Below are 18,188 nucleotides of genomic sequence, written 5' to 3'. Positions count from 1 at the left end.
ATGCATTTAACCATGCATTGGTGACTATATCTCCAGTCTAAGTGTTTAAGTGATCAATTCTATTCTTCATTTAAGCTAAAGGACTGACACCATGTCAGAAATAAGGTAAAAGAACACAGACATCTCTCAAAGCTATAGAGATAAAAGTACAGGTATAGGCATCCCTAGAGTTTGACAAATTAATTTGCTTTGTTTGCTTCATATCTTTGCTCACTCTGACTCTGATGAAGACACAGTAGTGCTGAAACGTTGGTCTGTTTGCACAAAAGGCAATGAATTAATCAACGTGCTCTAGTCCCTTTGTTCTCTGAAAGTTTGATGTCCTCAAGCTGACAAGCACCTGATTCAGCTGCATTTAGCTGTAAGATGCACAGAAAACCCTGTTTCTACAAAGGAGAATGGTACTTCTGTCATTCACACATACTTAATCTTGTGTTTTTGCACTTTCTTGATGGTTAACTGTTGTAGCAAAGCTGTCAGTGTGCTAGTTTGTGATCATATATAATGTAGACATAACAAATGCACATTTATAGCCGTCAATGTTCATGACAGTGGTGCAGAAGTGAATTAAACTTAAAGGTGCAAAAAATACCAAACCTTACACAATGATACTTTAAAGGAAATGCAGTAAAATTATATCAAACTGTAATTTAAAGCCCTGAACCAAAGTGTCATACATATTTAATATCGGGGCAATAAATTACAAAAGGCTGGTAAATTAAACAAGTCAGTCACAGAAAATCTACTTGTCAATGGTCCGTTATAGCTTGCTACAAGCAATTTAAGATAACTTTTTCAGTGAAAAAGATGTAAATACTGGCACCTGACAGCTGACAAGTTAGCGACTAGTTAGTGAACATGCTGTAGGCTAGCTGAGCACATGCTAATGTTGCTCTGTGACTGCTGGAAAGAGGCCAAAAATCAATGAATGCATAACACTTAGTACTTAAGGTCAGTGAATCAGCAACATTACAGCAACATTAGCCAAGTGGCAACCTGCAGGGCTTTCCAAAATGCCAAAAACTGCAGTTCCTGGAGTGGCTCGAGTGGCTACAAAAGCTCAGTTCCCACTTTACAGCAGAAATAAGACCTTCCATCATCAGACCTTCAAAACAGCTCTTCAAAGGCTTATGGGTGACATCACAGACACTCTATCCACTATTTACTATGCTGTCTATGGTTAACACAAGCTAGCTAGCCACAGTTTTTAAAGAACCAGTCAATTATTTTTTTATTCTTTCAAGGTTTTTATATCATTCTGTAGCTTCCCAGTAGTATTCTGTTTGTATTTAAATCTGAACATTCAAATTTTGATAAAAAATCATATGTAAAGTGCTATTTTCCCAAGCCCTTTTAAAAACGTGACCTGATGTAGGTTTCTGCATGATGACACTGTTACATATAAATCCCCTGAGCTGAGGGAGGGGAGGGAAGGATGTCAGCTTTGTGACCTACGTCACAACACCTGAATGGGAGTACCCATTTAAAAAAAACAAAAGAGAACACAGATGGACTTGTCCTTTAAATTATTACCTTTTAGACATTTTATTCGAATTTTCATCTTCTCTTAAATTGATGCTATAAATATCTGATATACTTGCTCATTTAAACTAATCTATGATGAAGAATGTCTGTAAATGCAACACATTGTTTATTGGAGAGTTTTGTGAACTGGAGAGTAACTCTCCAGCTCGACATAATATTCCTCCTCAGCTTGCTGCCCTTTGATTTTACACTGTGTTCATAACAACAGCAATCTTCTCACTTCCCATATAACAGTCCACCCCCTCCCACTTTTGAACAATCTTCATCGTGTCACATCCTGCCCCGCTGTTTGAAGTGTCTGATGATACCTTGTTGAGTTTAATCTTGCTCTTCTCACGGCTGTGGAGGTGACCAGAAATGTGGTAGAGCACCGTGCTGCTCCGCAGACGAGCTGAGCTGAACGGAGAGCCTGTTTTCACCCTGCCGCGCCGTCGCTCTGTAAACACACACACACGAGCACACACACACAAAAATTAGTACACATCCCTTCTACAATACTTTACCCCCCAAGGTTAACTCCTGATGACTGAATCAGTCATTATGCTTGATGAAATACATATTATTCTGTCCTGAATAGGAAAACATGAATATGCAACAAGAAGAACATGTCATTTCTGAGCAAATTGCACAATTTCTAAGGGAAGTGTGTGTGTGTGTGTGGGGGGGGGGGGGTATTTACTGTCATTTTGCTTTTGTAAATGTCAAAGAAAATGTGTTACCTGTTTTGATTCACATTATCCAGCCATAAATATTGGTTGATGATGTCTTATTGTGTAAACACTATCTCTAGCAAAACAGAGTAATTTTCAGCTTTGATAAGTCGCTGCTGGGGCTGAGAGGCAGTTAACTATAGTATGGTAGATTTTCTGCGGTCGATTGCTACTGGAGTGTGTTTGTGTGTGTGTGTGTGCTTCTTCTAAGTGTATAGAAGAAGTAGCAGATAAAGTAGATAGTGCAGGAGTGATGAGTTCAGAGCAAGGACTTGGGTAATGGGAGAAGGCACTTTATTGCCATTGGGTTTCTGAGCTCCATTGTCGCTGCTGAGAACCCACAGGAAAGGACTGAGGCTAGATTGGCTTTAGGGGGGGATAACGCCAATAACAAAGCTGGCAAATAGAAGTGATAACTGCTTTTGAGTGTCCTTTGGAAAGTGTGTGCGTTCGCTGGTGTGTGTACAGACCCCCAGACGAGGCAAACAGACAGGGCCATCCATAACGTTGTGCAGCCTTGGGGGACGCGACACGGCAGGAGCACAGAGACAGAGACATGCTTATTTTTAGATCTAATGAATTTCCCTCTGCTTTTATAGCCTTTCTTTGTGGGGGTAGAGGGGGAGAATAGGTGGGGAGGAGTGTTGTGTATAAGGGGGGAGGGCGAAGGCATGTAGGGCAGATAGGGGAGGTGGGAAAGGATAGATCCTGTAAAAGCAACCGCACTAGATGAGAAATAGAGGTGATAGAGAGAAAGAGAGGTGAGGAAAGGACACTGGAAATCAAGAAACAACGCCAGGAGGCAGATTTTAGTCATGACAGAGAAAAGGAGGAAATAGAGAAGGTGAGGGGAGGGGAGGAGACTGGGGAGGGAAAAGAGAGGGGGCTGTTGACGCCAGAGACTGGGTTTCCCTCTTTTGCACACACAGTCCACATTGTTCCGACAGAGAGCTAACTGGGTCACATCTGAGGTGTCTGTCCGTCCTTGAAAGGCTTCCCCAGCCTTGGATAGAAATGCCCCATTGATGTCATAGCAGAAGTGGGACCACAAGTAAGTTTAAAGTCTTTTACTCGAGTCTCAAGTCAAGACAGGAACATCTCAAGTGCTAAATTTCAAGTTTCATGTCCTGTACAAGTCATAATGCGCTCTTCACCACAGGTGAATCCATTTTAAAGCTATAATAGCAAACATTTCCATATGAAAATTTAGTTGAGTGGTATTGTTTTCTTGCAAATGTTTCCAACAGTGTTCAAACATAAACTGACATGCCAGAGGATTTGTTGGACAGAACCACCTGGGAAATCGTCCTTAGAAACTGTTTGAAAAGGTGCAAGCACTTTCAAAAAAACACTTAGCAGGTGACTGGATAAACCATAAGTCTATCACATCTAAGACAAGTTAACTTCGACCAGTCAGATCAAACTTTTGCCAAAACTGGTCAGGCGAAGAAAAGATCTTCAGTGCTGTTCTTTTGTCTTCTTTCAATGAAGAAATACTCTGAAGTTCCAATATAACTGATATTATCACAGTATCTACGCTGACCTCACCAGGAGCTGCCATCGTTTGCTTGAAATGAGTTGCTTCCATGGATGCTTCTAGCTGTTATCACACCCAGTGGTGGACAAAGTACCCAACCCCAGTACTTGAGTCAAAGTATAGGTACTCCTGGTCAAATATTACTCAACTACAAGTGAAAGTTGCTCAGTCAAAATTTTACTTGAGTTAAAGTACTAGAGTTCTTGCTTTTATAAATACTTAAGTATTCAAAAGTACATGTTTTTAAAAATACTTAAGTATTCAAAAGTACAAATTACAAAGTAAATTTTCTAATATCAGTACATGCTGTATTGTTTTCATGATGCATTTACAGAAGCTTGTAACTCTCTGAAACCATCTAATGATGCACTGACCTGCTTGTAGAACCACTCTGCTACACAAAGTCTATAGAAACACCTATAAAAACTTCAGCATAGAAATGCAATCAAAAACCAAAAAGGACAGTTATTGTCATTTTCTGATGTAACTGTATTAAAATCACATCATAAAATTAGATTGAAGTTAACTGTAAGGAGTTCTCCAAGTCTGTTAAATAACTGAGATTTCTTTCTGGCTTCAGACGCAGTATACACATGAATTATGTGGTATTTTTCACCCCAATAAAAACAATCCAACTTTAAAAGCTACCTGGAATAATGAATAATTATAATAACATCTTGAGATTTCATTTTGTCTTTCTCCTGCCGTCACCATTACCGCTTTTTGTTTGAATGAAAGAGGGAGAGCTTGCTTCTTCTTGTTACAGAGAGCGCCTGGATGACGTATTTCTGCTTTTACACCAGTCCCATTTGAGAGGAGCTACTGTGATTGGTTTCCTTCTGTGAGGAACACAACATGTGACCAATTGCATTTTAGAAAAGTAAAAACACCAACAGCTGACTTCAAAGCTCAGTCGAAAAGTAACAACAACCTTCCTACAAATGTAGTGGACTCAAAAGTGGAGTGGAGTGAAAGTCAGAAGTTTCCAAAAAAATAAAAATACTCAAGTAAAGTACAAATACTCAAAAAATGTACTTAAGTACAGTACTCAAGTAAATGTAATTCACTACTGTCCACCATTGAGCAGGTCCCATCTTACCCTAAGAACCTTTTGCAACCCACCCTTGACCGTCATCCTGTAAGGGAACGGGTTATGTTCAGCCAGAGGAAGGCTTAGACCTTCCTGGTGCAACAGGCTTGTTTAATCATTTTTATATTTTCTTCAGGTCTTGGTTGAGAGAAAGACAATATTGATTGGAAGGCATTTCTCCAGCCATATTGCAGTGGTAGGTGAAATGTGGTCTACATGAAGATGTAATTTCAACACATTTAAAAGAAAATTGTGTTCCTTGCTGTTGCCCAACACACATGCACAAGTATTTAGGTGTATTGGTTGCAGGTTTGACTGTTTCGAAGGTATATGGACCAGGACGTAGTGTAAAAAGCAACAAACACACCAACACATTCATTCATTCATTCATTTTTTTAATCTCTTTTAACACACCTTTAATGTTTTTTTTAAAAAAATCCATACTCATTGTTCAAATTCTTTCTACGCCCTATCTAACTTTGAAGTTACACTATACAAAGTTTACTTACTTTTTACTTACTTACTTTCACATACTCCTCTGCACTGACACAAAGAACAGTATCAATATGCTAAAGTATGCTAAAGACACTCACTTAAACTTGTCAAACCAAGAAACCCCATTGTAGTGAGATGTTCGTCTCCGTCTAAAGGCACGCTGCATCAGCCTCTTTCCTATTCTATGAAAAGCATTTCATTATGTGGGCAAAAATAACTTCGCTCTCTGCTTCCTGCCCTCCCTTATTTACAATAATGAGAGTAATTAGGCAAATCCAGAGGAGGCAGGCCAGAGATGAGAAAAGTCAGAATGCTGACTTCACAGACACACACATATACACTGACCTTCTCTCCTGCTTTATTGGCTGCTTTTGGCTTTATCTTAGATGTGGCCCTGAAGGTATAATCCTTTGAGGAAATTGATTTCGACGGCAGAATTTGCAACTTTGTTTGCTTTAGATTAATTAAAATTAAGAAGAACAAATGTGAGGTGAATCTCTAACAAAGATATCAGAGCCCTCAGCTCCTTCATAAATGTTCTGAGAACACATCACAACCAGTGTCGCCCGTTAATTATTTATTATGTAAGATTTCACAGGGTTTCCTCATGAGATTACAAAATACAGGTGTCATGTGTCACAAAAGTCTGCCTTTATAATTATTATTAAGCTATTCTAGCTCATCATGCTGTACACTGTCTCTTAAAAATAGGATTTAAATACCACTACATTCCGATGGCAAATACAATTTGAAACACAATTAATGAATTGATCTTTTTGATATAATTTAATTTCCCCTTAAAATGTTTTAACAAAACAAATTAGCAGCGTAAAAATGCAATTTCAAGATGCTAGGATAGGTCTGAAAATAACAGCAAACCTAGAAGTTTGGGGGAAAACAGCATTATTTGTAATTTATGTTGCTACTCTCATTTCTGGTCTTTTTCTAAATACTGGTGTCTTTTAAGCCTGTCCAGGCTGAGCATATTATTTGAGAAGAAAATCAAAGCAAAGCATGAAACACCCCTGCTGCCTTTTACCAGTTAGCAATGATCCCAACGTTACCAAAATCTACAAGCTAAACAAATAGTAAACATAAGAGCTTTATGTAAGATAGGTAAAGAAAAGAAAAGAAAAGACAAGATAAGGAGAATATGAAAAGGAGAATATGCAATATAAGAATTAAAATACTATATATACAAACTATGCAATATATACACATTTCACTTATAGAAATATACGGATATATGAGGATAATTATAGGATAATTGTACAAATGTTGTGATACACACATGGTGTGTAGAACTATGCCAGTAGAATAGATATAATCGCAGACACAGCATCAAAGATTTCACAGGGTGGTTTCACAGTATGAAAAATATTAGTGCACAGAAATTTTCTCTCTCTCTCTCTTCTCTCGTCTGTGAACCATTAAAATCCATTCAACAATGCTAAGAACTCACTTCCAACATTCATATCCATACTGACCTTCCTTCTTGTCCTCTTGGATGGCTTTGGCTTTAGTGTCTGTGATGTCCTTAAACGAAGCCAGAAAGAGCACCACGTCTCCCTTCTCGTTCTTAATTGGCACAATGTCCAGCAGACACCAGAACAACACGGCTGGAAGGAAACAACACTCTTATTAACACTTTCATACACCATCTCAGATTTATACTGAATTGATTTACAATGTGTGTGTGTGTGTGTGTGTGTGTGTGTAACCAGCGTGTCCCTGTGGTTGGATGTGTAGAGCAACAGTTTCACAGACTTCCAGACTTAATAGTAAGCCTGCAGTCGGAAGTCCCTCTGGAGGAGCAGAGCCTTTAAATAGACCCAGTCGCTGTTCCCCAGGCACAGCAAGACGTGAACCCATCTCTGAGGTCCCATCTCCTGCTAAATAGATTGTTTTTCAGAGGAACTGCAGGTCAGCAGGTGTGCTGCACCAGCAATACTGTTCTTGTGCTGACTACTGTACCACTTTTATAAGCTTGATTTATCAGAAAGTCATTATAGGACACTGATTATTGTTTAGTTTATACCTTACATGTTTAGATTAGAATATGTCCAACTGTATTGTAAAGAGGTGCCATCACTTTTTTGTTGTTAATACTTAAAGTTGCTATAATCGATATTTTTATGGATTAAGAAAGCGATTATGTCCAACAAGGTGTCTGGTATCAGGAATTAATGTGGAGTACAGTTACCTCTGCAGAGTCAATGTACTTTTAAGAGTCAATAGTTTGACTCTGAATTCCCATCAGCCTCCACTACACTTGTTATATAATGCTAACATGATGCTTGCTAACAGCAGTGTATTCAGATGCTAAATGGTAGCACACTGCACTATGATACTGCAATCTTTTGCTAAAGGCATTGCATACTGGGACACAGTAAAACACAGTTTAGCAGAGCCCGGTCAGACAACATTGTAAAGCTAAGCTGTAAATGGGTCACTGTAGAGGACACACCTCTTCGATTTGGATAACACACTATGTCTTTCATCTTGCACCAACTTTGAATTTCCTAAAGAATCTTCACATAAGAGCAAATATTATTTATTATTTTGGGTGTTAGAGCTTCTCAGGGGTTTTAGTCTCGTTAATGTTAATTAATGTTAATTAATTAATCACATCAAATTTAGTCTAATCCACAACATGCTGTGCATATGCATGACAGCGTCCCTGGTATATTGCCGTGCTTGTACTTTTATTAGACGAAGGGGTATTTTTCATGTTTTATGTTTTCCTCTTTGATAGTTTGATTGTTTAATTAATTCCTCATTTGAAGACCAACTGATTTTTTTGTCTGATGTTTTTCATCAAAGGGAGGATGGGTGTTTTTTGACCACTCCAAAAAACTTCAAAGTTAAACTGAGGCTGAAGGGAATTTGGGGGCATGTTGCACATTTTGTCGAGATGAACGTCTTCAGATCAGAGGTCACATTCGACCTTTCATTCTTAATTTATTCACTGACTGGAAATGAATTGCTGATTGAGAGGGATTTCCCACGGAGTTCCCTCCCATTACACCCACTCAATCTTTCTTGCCTGGTGATGATGACTCAATCAAAGTGTTTTTGTCTCTGTGTGTGTATGTGTGTGTGAATATCTGCATGCGTGCGAGACAAGGCAGCACTATCAAGCGCACAGTGAGACAAACAGCATTCCTGATTGCGAACACGCAGCTTTCTCTTCTCTCAGGCTGACAGACGGAGGACAAACCGAGTCAATCAGCTACGTTTACTTTCAGGACACTGCTGTGACAGACGGAAATAGCGGGATGAGACGACATAAAAAGGCTGTGGCAGGGAAAGAATAAGAAAAGACAAGCACTGGAGACAGACAGACAAACTAGCACAAATAGTACAATGTAGAAATGGTAAAAGAGGTGGGAGAGAAGAAAATGGTTTTGTCATGAGAGAGGCAGGGGGAGATGAAAGGTAACAAAAGGAAAGTGAAAGAGAACAGAAGGGAAAAGGAGATTGAGGGGTGTGACAGAGAAGACAACAAAGCAAGAGACAGAGTGGTGTAGGCAGTCACATCTGTGATGGTATTAGCAAGGCCGACTATGCAAACTGCACTGAGTCATCGACTAAATCTGCTTCATAAGCCAAAGAAAAATTACAGGCAAGTGGCACGACATTTGACACATGGACACACATATTACAATACCTGCATGAGTCATTTTTACAAGAGCATACAGTATGATAAACAATCCTTACAGTTGTTGGCAAAACAGTGTCAGCACAAGGTCCATTTAGCAGCTGTTTTGGAGTTTTTAATACCACACAGTCCTCCTCTGCATCCTGGAGTTCGCTAACCTGTTTCCAGACTTCTGAAACTCTGCCCACATCTCCCATTTGTTGTTGTGCAATTAGGATAGGTGTTGTTTAGTGATTATCATGGACAGCTAAAGAAACAATCATCAAAGTTTGACAGGCAGGCTTAAGAATGGGCTCCATAAGCTAGCTAACCAGCTACATAACAGAGCAGACAAACAGAAAAATGGGGACAAAGACAATGGACATGTAAGGTATAATGTCTAGTGAGCGGGTCATTATGGTGAAATAAGCCCCAAAACTGGTGCTGCAGGACCCCTCCAATGATTTTCAAGGTGATTCAAGACCGCTCTGCTTTGCTTCGGGCTCATGCACTGTACATTATGTCACAGACTGTTAATTCTTAAAATAAAATCAATAATTTAACAAAAAACATTTATTTAGAAATGATAAATGATGACTCACCCAGGGCTGTGTGCTCAGCCCCCTCCTGTTCACACTATGCACCCATGACTGCAGCCTTCTACACTCTACTGTGAAGTTTGCAGATGACATCACCATCATCAGACAACAATAAGAATGAATTTTGGGAGGAAATCAACAGTCTTGCAGCGTGGTGCACAGAAAACAACCTACATTTCAACATCAGCAAAACCAAAGAGCTGATTGTTGATTTTTGAAGAAGACATGCACCCCCCACCCTGACTACATTAGTGAAGCTGAAGTAAAGCAGGTGAACAGTTTTGGGTTCCTGGGAATCAACTTCACAGATAATCTGTCATGGATGTCACACAGCTCCACCCTGATCGAGAAGGTCAGAAACAACTGTATTTCTTAAGGAAACGTAAGAAGGCAAAATTCCTGCGTCAGGTTCTTGTCAACAGCATATGATCAGAACTGTGTCCATGGGAACGGTCTGTTCCTCATAGGGAGTATTTAACAAAGATGTGTAATGACAATGCGTAGATGAAGTGTCTCCAGGGTTGGGGAGTAACGGAATACATGGAAAACACAAAATATAGGTAACTGCACACATGTCATATTGACAGAAAAAAAAGCTAAATTTGCACGGCAGTGTATCTGCAACATGTCACACAAGAGGAGACACAATGTGTGGAATGTGCTTTTGTTATGGGAGGTCACAACATCACGGTGCAGTGCAAGCTACTACTGTGGTCTATCATGCTAATGAGGGTCTAACATTAAGGACAGAGGGTGTTGTATGCTGTACAGATTCTAAAGTTCTGTGAGGATTGTGATTTGTGATTTTAAGCTATGTATAAGTAAAGTTACTAGTTTGCTATATATTCCTGCATATTCATTTCGTTTATTCAACAGATGATTCATGTTATATTCTTTAAATGTGCGTGACGTGCATAAACTGTTCTTTTGTTTGTGGCAGGGCTCACAGAGAGTGAGTGGCCTTGTGAGAACAGTAAAGGAATCTCTCCAGTGAGGTTGATGGTATACATATGATAGATAAGACATGATAAATGCCCTCTGGAGTGGCCCAATGTTGAAGAAAACATGCTAAAGGACCATCTAGGGTGCGCTACCAGTAGAAAACGTGATAAAGTGCATCACGCTGGTGCCCCACTGCATATAGCTTGTGCCCTTTTTATTCTTTTCACCCCTGCCCCTCAGACAGCCTGAGTCCACCTCTGCTGTGAAATGATCCAAACCTCCAGAAAAGCTAGCAACTGGGTCCAGTAGTGAGACTATTTCATTAACATGTTTCCAAGATCAGGAATAAACTTCAGTCCTTACAGTTGTGTAGCAGTGAAAAAGCTTGCAAGTAACTGGTATCTTTTGATTTGTGGCAGAGCTGCTGCAGAGAAATTCACCACCAAACACAAATGCCGCCACAGTTAATCAAAACAAGTCTGCAGAGTCACACAACTGACTGTACTGTGAGAACATGAAACATGAAAGTGAAGAAAACTCTGCAATAACCATGCAAGGACTCATGGCACCATTCTGAATCACAGCAAGCATGTTATCGGCTTATGCCTAGATGTGCTCATTATTTTCGACTCCATTTTGTTCAGTGGCCAGCTGGCTAATCAGCGAGGCACACACACCAAGCCAAACCACACCACGCCACGGCTGGTTATTGGCCTCAGTGTAATCGAAGGAGACAGGGTTAAGGAGTCACTAGCGGACAGCTATGGAAGTTTAATGTGTCTCAGTGTTAAATAATAACTGGACTTTTGTGACTGATTGCTTTTGTTTAATCACCTTTTAATGAGAATGGGGCAATAGAAAAAGTTAAACATCCATTTATCCAGCTATTACTTATATCCATGGGTCCATCTATGCCAATTTAAATGTGGCATCTTCAGAAATAGCCACAGTGAATTGCCATCCTTTTATGGAAATATAAGTCTCACATGGTAATTGCCCTGTCTGTGCACTCTCTAATGTGCTTCTCTACTTGCCTTGGTTCCAACACTTAATTGGTAAATGGTAGAGGAAGGCAGAGCCTGTGTTTCACTAGACATGGGTATAAAAAACCCCCCAGCAAAATTCAATTATAAAAGAAGGAAATGAAGTTGACAACAGTTGAACAAAGAACTAAAAATAAAAAGGTCTGTCCGCTGCTTACCTGTCTTTTTGTAGAACATGATCTCATCCTTAAACTCCTTGCGCTCCTCCAGGGCCTCATCAATGCTGAGGATGATGCTTTCGCTGGTCTCCGGCCCATACAGGAACTTACAAGCACAGCTCTTCTGCATGACTTCGGCCCGAGAGAAGCCTGTAAGCTCACAGAAGCCATCGGAGCAGTAGACGATGGGAAAGCCCTTCGACACTTGTGCATTGGCCAGGATGAAATTGCTGTCTACAGGAGAAGAGGGAGAAAGAGGCAAGGTGAGAAGAGGACAAAGAGCTGAGGTAATTATTCTCTGAGGGTCTGGGAGTAGAGTTATTTTCCTGTTAAACCAGACTTAGAGAAACTCGTGCATGTTTTTGATGTCCCTGTAGAGGGTATTAAGGAATAATGAGCAGCAAGTTTAGCCTAGCTTAGCTCAATTTCCAGCTCATCTTAAAAGAAGGGCAATACACTTCCCCAAAGGCTGTTTAACATAAAATAACACCCAATGTGTTTTTCTGATTCTAGGCACGAAAGAAAAACATAAAAACTCCCAACAGACCACACTATAGTTTAAAACTATTCATTATTTTGCTCCTCTAAGAATCCCAGGAGGTCCTACTGCCAATCCCTTGACAGCCATAGATCCAGAGCACTGTAGATATCTGGCAAAGCAAAGCATAAATATCATTAATTAACACCTGCAATAGTAATTAACAATACCAAGCAAGGATATGTTTTAAACTTCAATTAACAAAGCATGTACCCTGCTATAATTTATTTTTTCGCCACTTGGGAGCAGCACAACAAGCTGTAAACACAACACAACTATTATCTTAGCTGACATTATGCTAATAGCTAATAGTTTCATATATTCACATCCAGCAGACATGAAGGAAAGATGACATTTATTTTTTTAGATCTAGTTTCTGGTAACCTGACAAATATAAGCCCACTGGTCACTCTTTTTGAGAGTTGTTGTCTCCACCAACTTCTGCTGTACATGCGGCTGAAAAAAGAAGTTGATGAGTGTGAGAAGGAACCATACTGTAAAACCAAAAATACTGACCTAACAAATGGTTTCATGAAGCTAGCAGAGAAAGTAGAGATGGGTAATAATTATCTGTGGGTTGTTCAGTATAAGAAAGACCTTCCACATTACACATACTCATTTGATCTACAGTAGAGATTGGTCACAGGTAAGTCTTAGGTCTTTGCACTCAAGTCCCAAGTCCTAAGCATTCAGTTTTGAGTCCTAAATATGTCATAATTCACCATAATCACACAGTAGTGTAATTGTTTGATAGAGTTACATGATACAACAGGCATAAATTAATGAATTCTGAAACATAACACACAATCTTGGACACAATTATATATTTAACCCAGGAAGAAAAACACACAGAATGTAATCACACTATCAAACAAATAACAATAGCTAACATTCTTTCTGTCTCACCGCTTGACCTCAGATATGTTCTGGTGAAATTAGTTATGTTATGTGACATTTTACTCACTGGAACATTATTTTATGTGTAATGTCTTTACAGAGTAGCTACATCAAACAGAAGTTGTGTTACAAGCACTTTAGCAGTGTGTGTCTTGTGTGGCAGTAATGATGTCAGTAACGTTAGCTAGGAAGTGGCTGGATGCACTCAGCAACATCAGCAAATGGGCTATCAAACATTTTGTTTTACCTTGAAATATGGCCATTTTCAACTTGCACGTTTTACATCTTTAATGCAATTTGTTTTTTGTTGACCACTGTATAGTTTTTGTATGCAAACAAAATTATCTTAGTATCACAAGGTAACATTAGTCATTCATAGTTCTCTCGTGCAACTTGATTGGATTCTGTCCGACTGGTTCACACAAAGTGGATCTGGGAAATGAAGTGTTGACTTACTGAGATTAATGTCAGTTGATTAAGGAAATTACTTTATTAGTGACTGACTTTTTAGATAACATACTTTAAAATCTTTTGGCTCTTGAGAAGATATGAAGTGCACTCAAGTCAAAAGGCTCAAGTCCAAGTGAAGTCACAAGTTATTGGTGTTTAAGTCCTAGTCCAGTTACAAGTCATACAAGATTTTGTCAAGTCTAAAGTCATCAAATTTGTGCCTCAACTCTTACTTGAATTCAAATCATGTCACGAGTCTACGCCTCTGTTCTATTGTCATTACAATTAATGTTAATAAGAATGGTTTATATGATTTTTTTTTTTTTTTCAGCAAAATGGTAGCTGGTCATTATGACTCCAGTTCCCAGCTGAAATTTAGCCAGCTCATCTATTGTTCCACCAGCACTCCACAGACCACTGCTTTAACCTCTCCGCTCTCACCATCCACTTTTCAAACTTCAGATAATAAAAATGGAAGCAAATTCAACTGGTCACAAAGTGGCCCCTCAGGCTGTTACACTGAATCGCTCTCACAGTACCCACCTGGGCTAAAACGTGACTTTTAACCCATGGACACAAAGGCTGATGGGATCCTCAGCTCATGCAGATGAAGGCTTGTGTGGGCTGCAACATGAAGGTCATTTACCTCAATAAACGACTGATTTATCTGCAGGCTGAAGAGCCATGGGATCCTACTCTTGAAACTCATTTCCTCGTGTCAAGAAACTGACCCTGAATTCATAATACTTTTAGTGAGCGTCACAGTGAGGAGAGGTTATGTATTGAAGAGAAATGTTTATAAAGAAAAGAGTGGAGAACCGGGGAGCGTGCCGGAGTGATGACGGTGAAAACAGATTAGTGCTCAAGTCTATCACAATTAATTATCCTACTTGTGTCTAGCTCTAAATACCAGAAGAGGACCAGCTGTTTATACCTGAATCCTCTATTATGGCTCACAAACATATACACTCATCCACACTAACAAACACCCACACTGCCAGTGAAGCGTAGAATGATGCTGAGCGGCGCTGATAGACAGCTAATGTTTACAGTACAATGCCCATTATATGAGACGGTGGACGACTGTGGCTCAGAACAGTCTATAATGTGTGTGTATGTGGATATATATTTGTTCTGTAATATGACAAACAGTCAAACCTACTCAAAATACTCCCAAAGTTAAGTAATAATATGCACACACACGCGCATATGTACACACACACACACACACAAAAAGGCAGGCACATGTAAATTATTCCCAATACATTTTGATACATTAGTATAATTATAGTCAATAAATGAGTCACACACACACTTATATACACAAACACACAAAGCGACGTGAGCTTGTTTATAATCATTGGTTGAGACATCCTTCAAAACGACATGTTTCAATTACATTTCATTACAAAAATCAATTTTCTGCATCAATAATTCCTTTTTCCACCACCCTCCGTGTTTAATTGTTTTATGTTGTACGTCAGGCTTTGTTTGAGGGAAACCACCTTAGATTTGAACTGGGAATACAATGGCAGAGAACAAAACCCTTGTACGTGTCCCTCCGGAGGAATGAGCAACATGTTCCCTCTCATAATCCCATTCAGCGATCAACAATTGCTTCTGCACGCTCGCTGGCGCTCGCTAAAAATTGTGATTCATGTCACTTTCAGGAATGTGCAGGACTTTGAATAGGAGAGAGGGTATTCTGAGATGTACAGCACAGAATTAGCTCAGATCTGGAAAAATAACAATATTGCAAGTAAGTGGTGCTTGAGGCTGGCCATACTTCAGGGGTGTCAAACATATGGCCCGCAGACCAGAACCAGCCTGGCAAAGGGTACAATCTGGCCCACTGGATGACTTTGCACTTGTGAATTTCAGAGAAGTCATTAATTCAAAGTTTTCCATGAAGTGCACAGCTATTCCTGATTTGTCCACTGTGGGCTGTGCTGTCCTAATAAGAGTAGCGCTACAGATCCCACATATTTAAATACAGGCTACATGACATAGCACTGTTGAGCATAGGCTACTGCAGGAGCTGCCAGTGGAAAATGTCCAGTGTTGGACTAGTTACTGAAATTTACTAATTAGTTACTAGTTACTTTTCACAAAAATTAACTAAATTACTATACCAATTACTGAATTATAAAAGGTATGAGTTACTTCAACTTTTATGTTACTTTTTAAATGTCTGCTTTAATTTTTCTACACACCAAGCTACATCATTGCAGTGAAGTTGGATGCTTTAAGAGTAGTTATAGCTTTTAGTCACAACTGTCAAGTTTTTATCTAACCCATTATCACTTATAGAAGTCCACTGTTTTGGCCATCAGTTCTATTAGTCAAAATACGCTGTACTTAGTAAAGTAAGAGGCGCCTGAATTCCACAGTAAATGGAAATGACTGTGTATAGACACAGCAGTAGTTTTCTGTAGCATAATGACCATCAAAGATCCCATTCAAAGCTTAGATTAATGTTGAATTAGTCAGAATGAGACATGTTGTATTTATTTATAATATTTTTTCTCCTAGAACCACCACAGAAAACGATCACAGCCCACAGGAAAAGGCTGGAAATGAGCTGATGTACAAGCATACAGTATAATGTGATGTATGTACCAAATCTGGCACAATGCCAGGTTCAGAGGAGATATTAGCAGAGCAAAACCCAAGGACACCTGCTTAACATGTTTTATTACTGTACTATTACAGTAATAATAATAAAAAAAAGTTGCTATTTGTAATAAAGGAGGGTACCTGTGTCAAAATTTTAGAATTCTAACACTGTCACTTTATAAAAATTCATTAAGTTATAGGTGCTGACTCAAAGTGTTACAGTCGTCCCAAGTATCCCCTAATTTCCTCCTAAAATTCTTCAAATACTCTACTGATTGGGAATTTAGTGTAAATATTTGTGTTTTAATCTAGGCAAATTAAGTGAACTTGAGACTGCTTGCAAAGTCTCTTTGACAGGGACAGTGATAGTTGCTAAGCAACCAAGATGCATCTCCTACAGCGGAAAAAGAAAAAGTAACCCACAGCAATTTCCTTGCAATCAATATAACTGTATGGCCAAAATAGGAGAAAATTATCACATTTTTTTGCCATTTGTGTAAGTTATATAAAAGCATTTTTATTGAAAATGCTGGCAGCAGCATTGGTTTTTTTTAATTCAACAGAGTTACTGCAGATATAAATTTGAAAAAGGTCAAAATGACCGTCATGGCTGTTCTTGTGTTAAGGAGATCTGAGAACACAGTGATATCCCTTGAGCAAGGACAGAATGTGCAAAAGTGTGTCTTCTGACAATCAGAGAGGTTGTAAACAAGCCTTGCAATCAGTTTATCCACCACTTTATTTGTATATAAAATCTAAGGTGTGCAAACCTGAAATGTTGCTAATATGTGATAATATGTATATACTATGTGAATTTATTGTTATGATTGAATGTATTCATATATTTATTTATTAAAGTTAATGCAACCTTTCATCATGTTTTGCAGTTTTTTCTATTATTGTGAAAACAAACAATCATGATTTACCTTAACGTGTATTAGAAACACGCAGCAAGTTTTCATCATGTATGTTTTCTTCAAACTATAAAAAGGTCTCATGAGAGTTTTTACCTGGAGGGAAGACAAGTAATATATTTTCTTTAGAAACTTTAACGAGTTGATTGAAGTCTGTACAGTACATTCATTTAACTCATCATTTCAAGTCAAAAGACTTCAAGTTATAAGAACTCATGTTTATGATGTTTATCGTGTGTTCTGAATAAATACAAGAAAATGTATAAGTTTAATTAACTTGAATAAATAAAACTTAAATATTTACATTAAGTTAACAAGGATATATTTATTGATTCCATTAATTTCCTGTGAGATTGTTTTTTACAGTGTCTAATAGGACCGATAATGATCAAACTACGAAAATAAATCAAAGTTGTAATTACCTGGAAATATGCTTTAACAATAAAATGCAGTGACACTGATACCCCTTGACGAACAAGAAAAACACAACCAGAGTGTCGTGTCAGCTGTAAAACTGTGACTGGGTGGGCCAGACAGATGGTCAGAGCGGGTCTCAGCATAGGGACCGGCTGTCAGACTTGAGGCCCCTCAGGCTTCGGGGTAAGCAAGAGAGAGACCGACAGGACTGCTGGCCTCTCAGGGAGCCAGAGCAAAGGCCTGCAGCCTGTCTGGTGGCAGCTCCCTGAGCACAAGAGGAGAGGATGGTGCTGACAGAAAGCGAATGTTTACAGTGAAACACACACCATGCTGTGTTTGACTGTGGATTTACTGTGGTTGGGTAGAAGTGACAGATACACTGTATATAGTAAGAGTGTACAGTATGTATGTGTGCATGGAGGAGAAGAAATGGGATGTTAGCTCATATTTTGTTATGTGATGCAGATAAGACTACTTATGAAATGCATGGTGACAACATGAAAGTGGGCACAAGCAACACCCCCATTCAAAGTTGGCCCCTCTATCTCTCTCTGCAGCTCTCACAGACAGAGAGCAGAGGAGAAAGACTGAGATAGC

General features: G+C 39.1%; 1 protein-coding gene across 1 annotated transcript in view; it reads right to left on the bottom strand.

Moving 5' to 3' along the window:
- Positions 1-18,188, bottom strand: part of kcnh8 (potassium voltage-gated channel, subfamily H (eag-related), member 8) — a 77,550-nt gene that overhangs the window by 45,101 nt on the left and 14,261 nt on the right. The window contains exons 2-4 of the mRNA XM_084738993.1: positions 11,760-11,993; positions 6,865-6,996; positions 1,854-1,981 (exon numbers count right to left, since the gene is read on the bottom strand). Coding sequence (XP_084595119.1) covers positions 1,854-1,981; positions 6,865-6,996; positions 11,760-11,993 — 494 coding nt within the window. The remainder of the gene's footprint in view (positions 1-1,853; positions 1,982-6,864; positions 6,997-11,759; positions 11,994-18,188) is intronic.

Source organism: Lutjanus erythropterus, chromosome 16 (genome assembly GCF_056507025.1).
Source record: "Lutjanus erythropterus isolate fLutEry1 chromosome 16, fLutEry1.hap2, whole genome shotgun sequence".
Taxonomy (NCBI): Eukaryota; Metazoa; Chordata; class Actinopteri; order Lutjaniformes; family Lutjanidae; genus Lutjanus; species Lutjanus erythropterus.
Note: the sequence above shows the minus strand (reverse complement) of the source record. Positions and strands in the feature narration are given on the sequence as shown.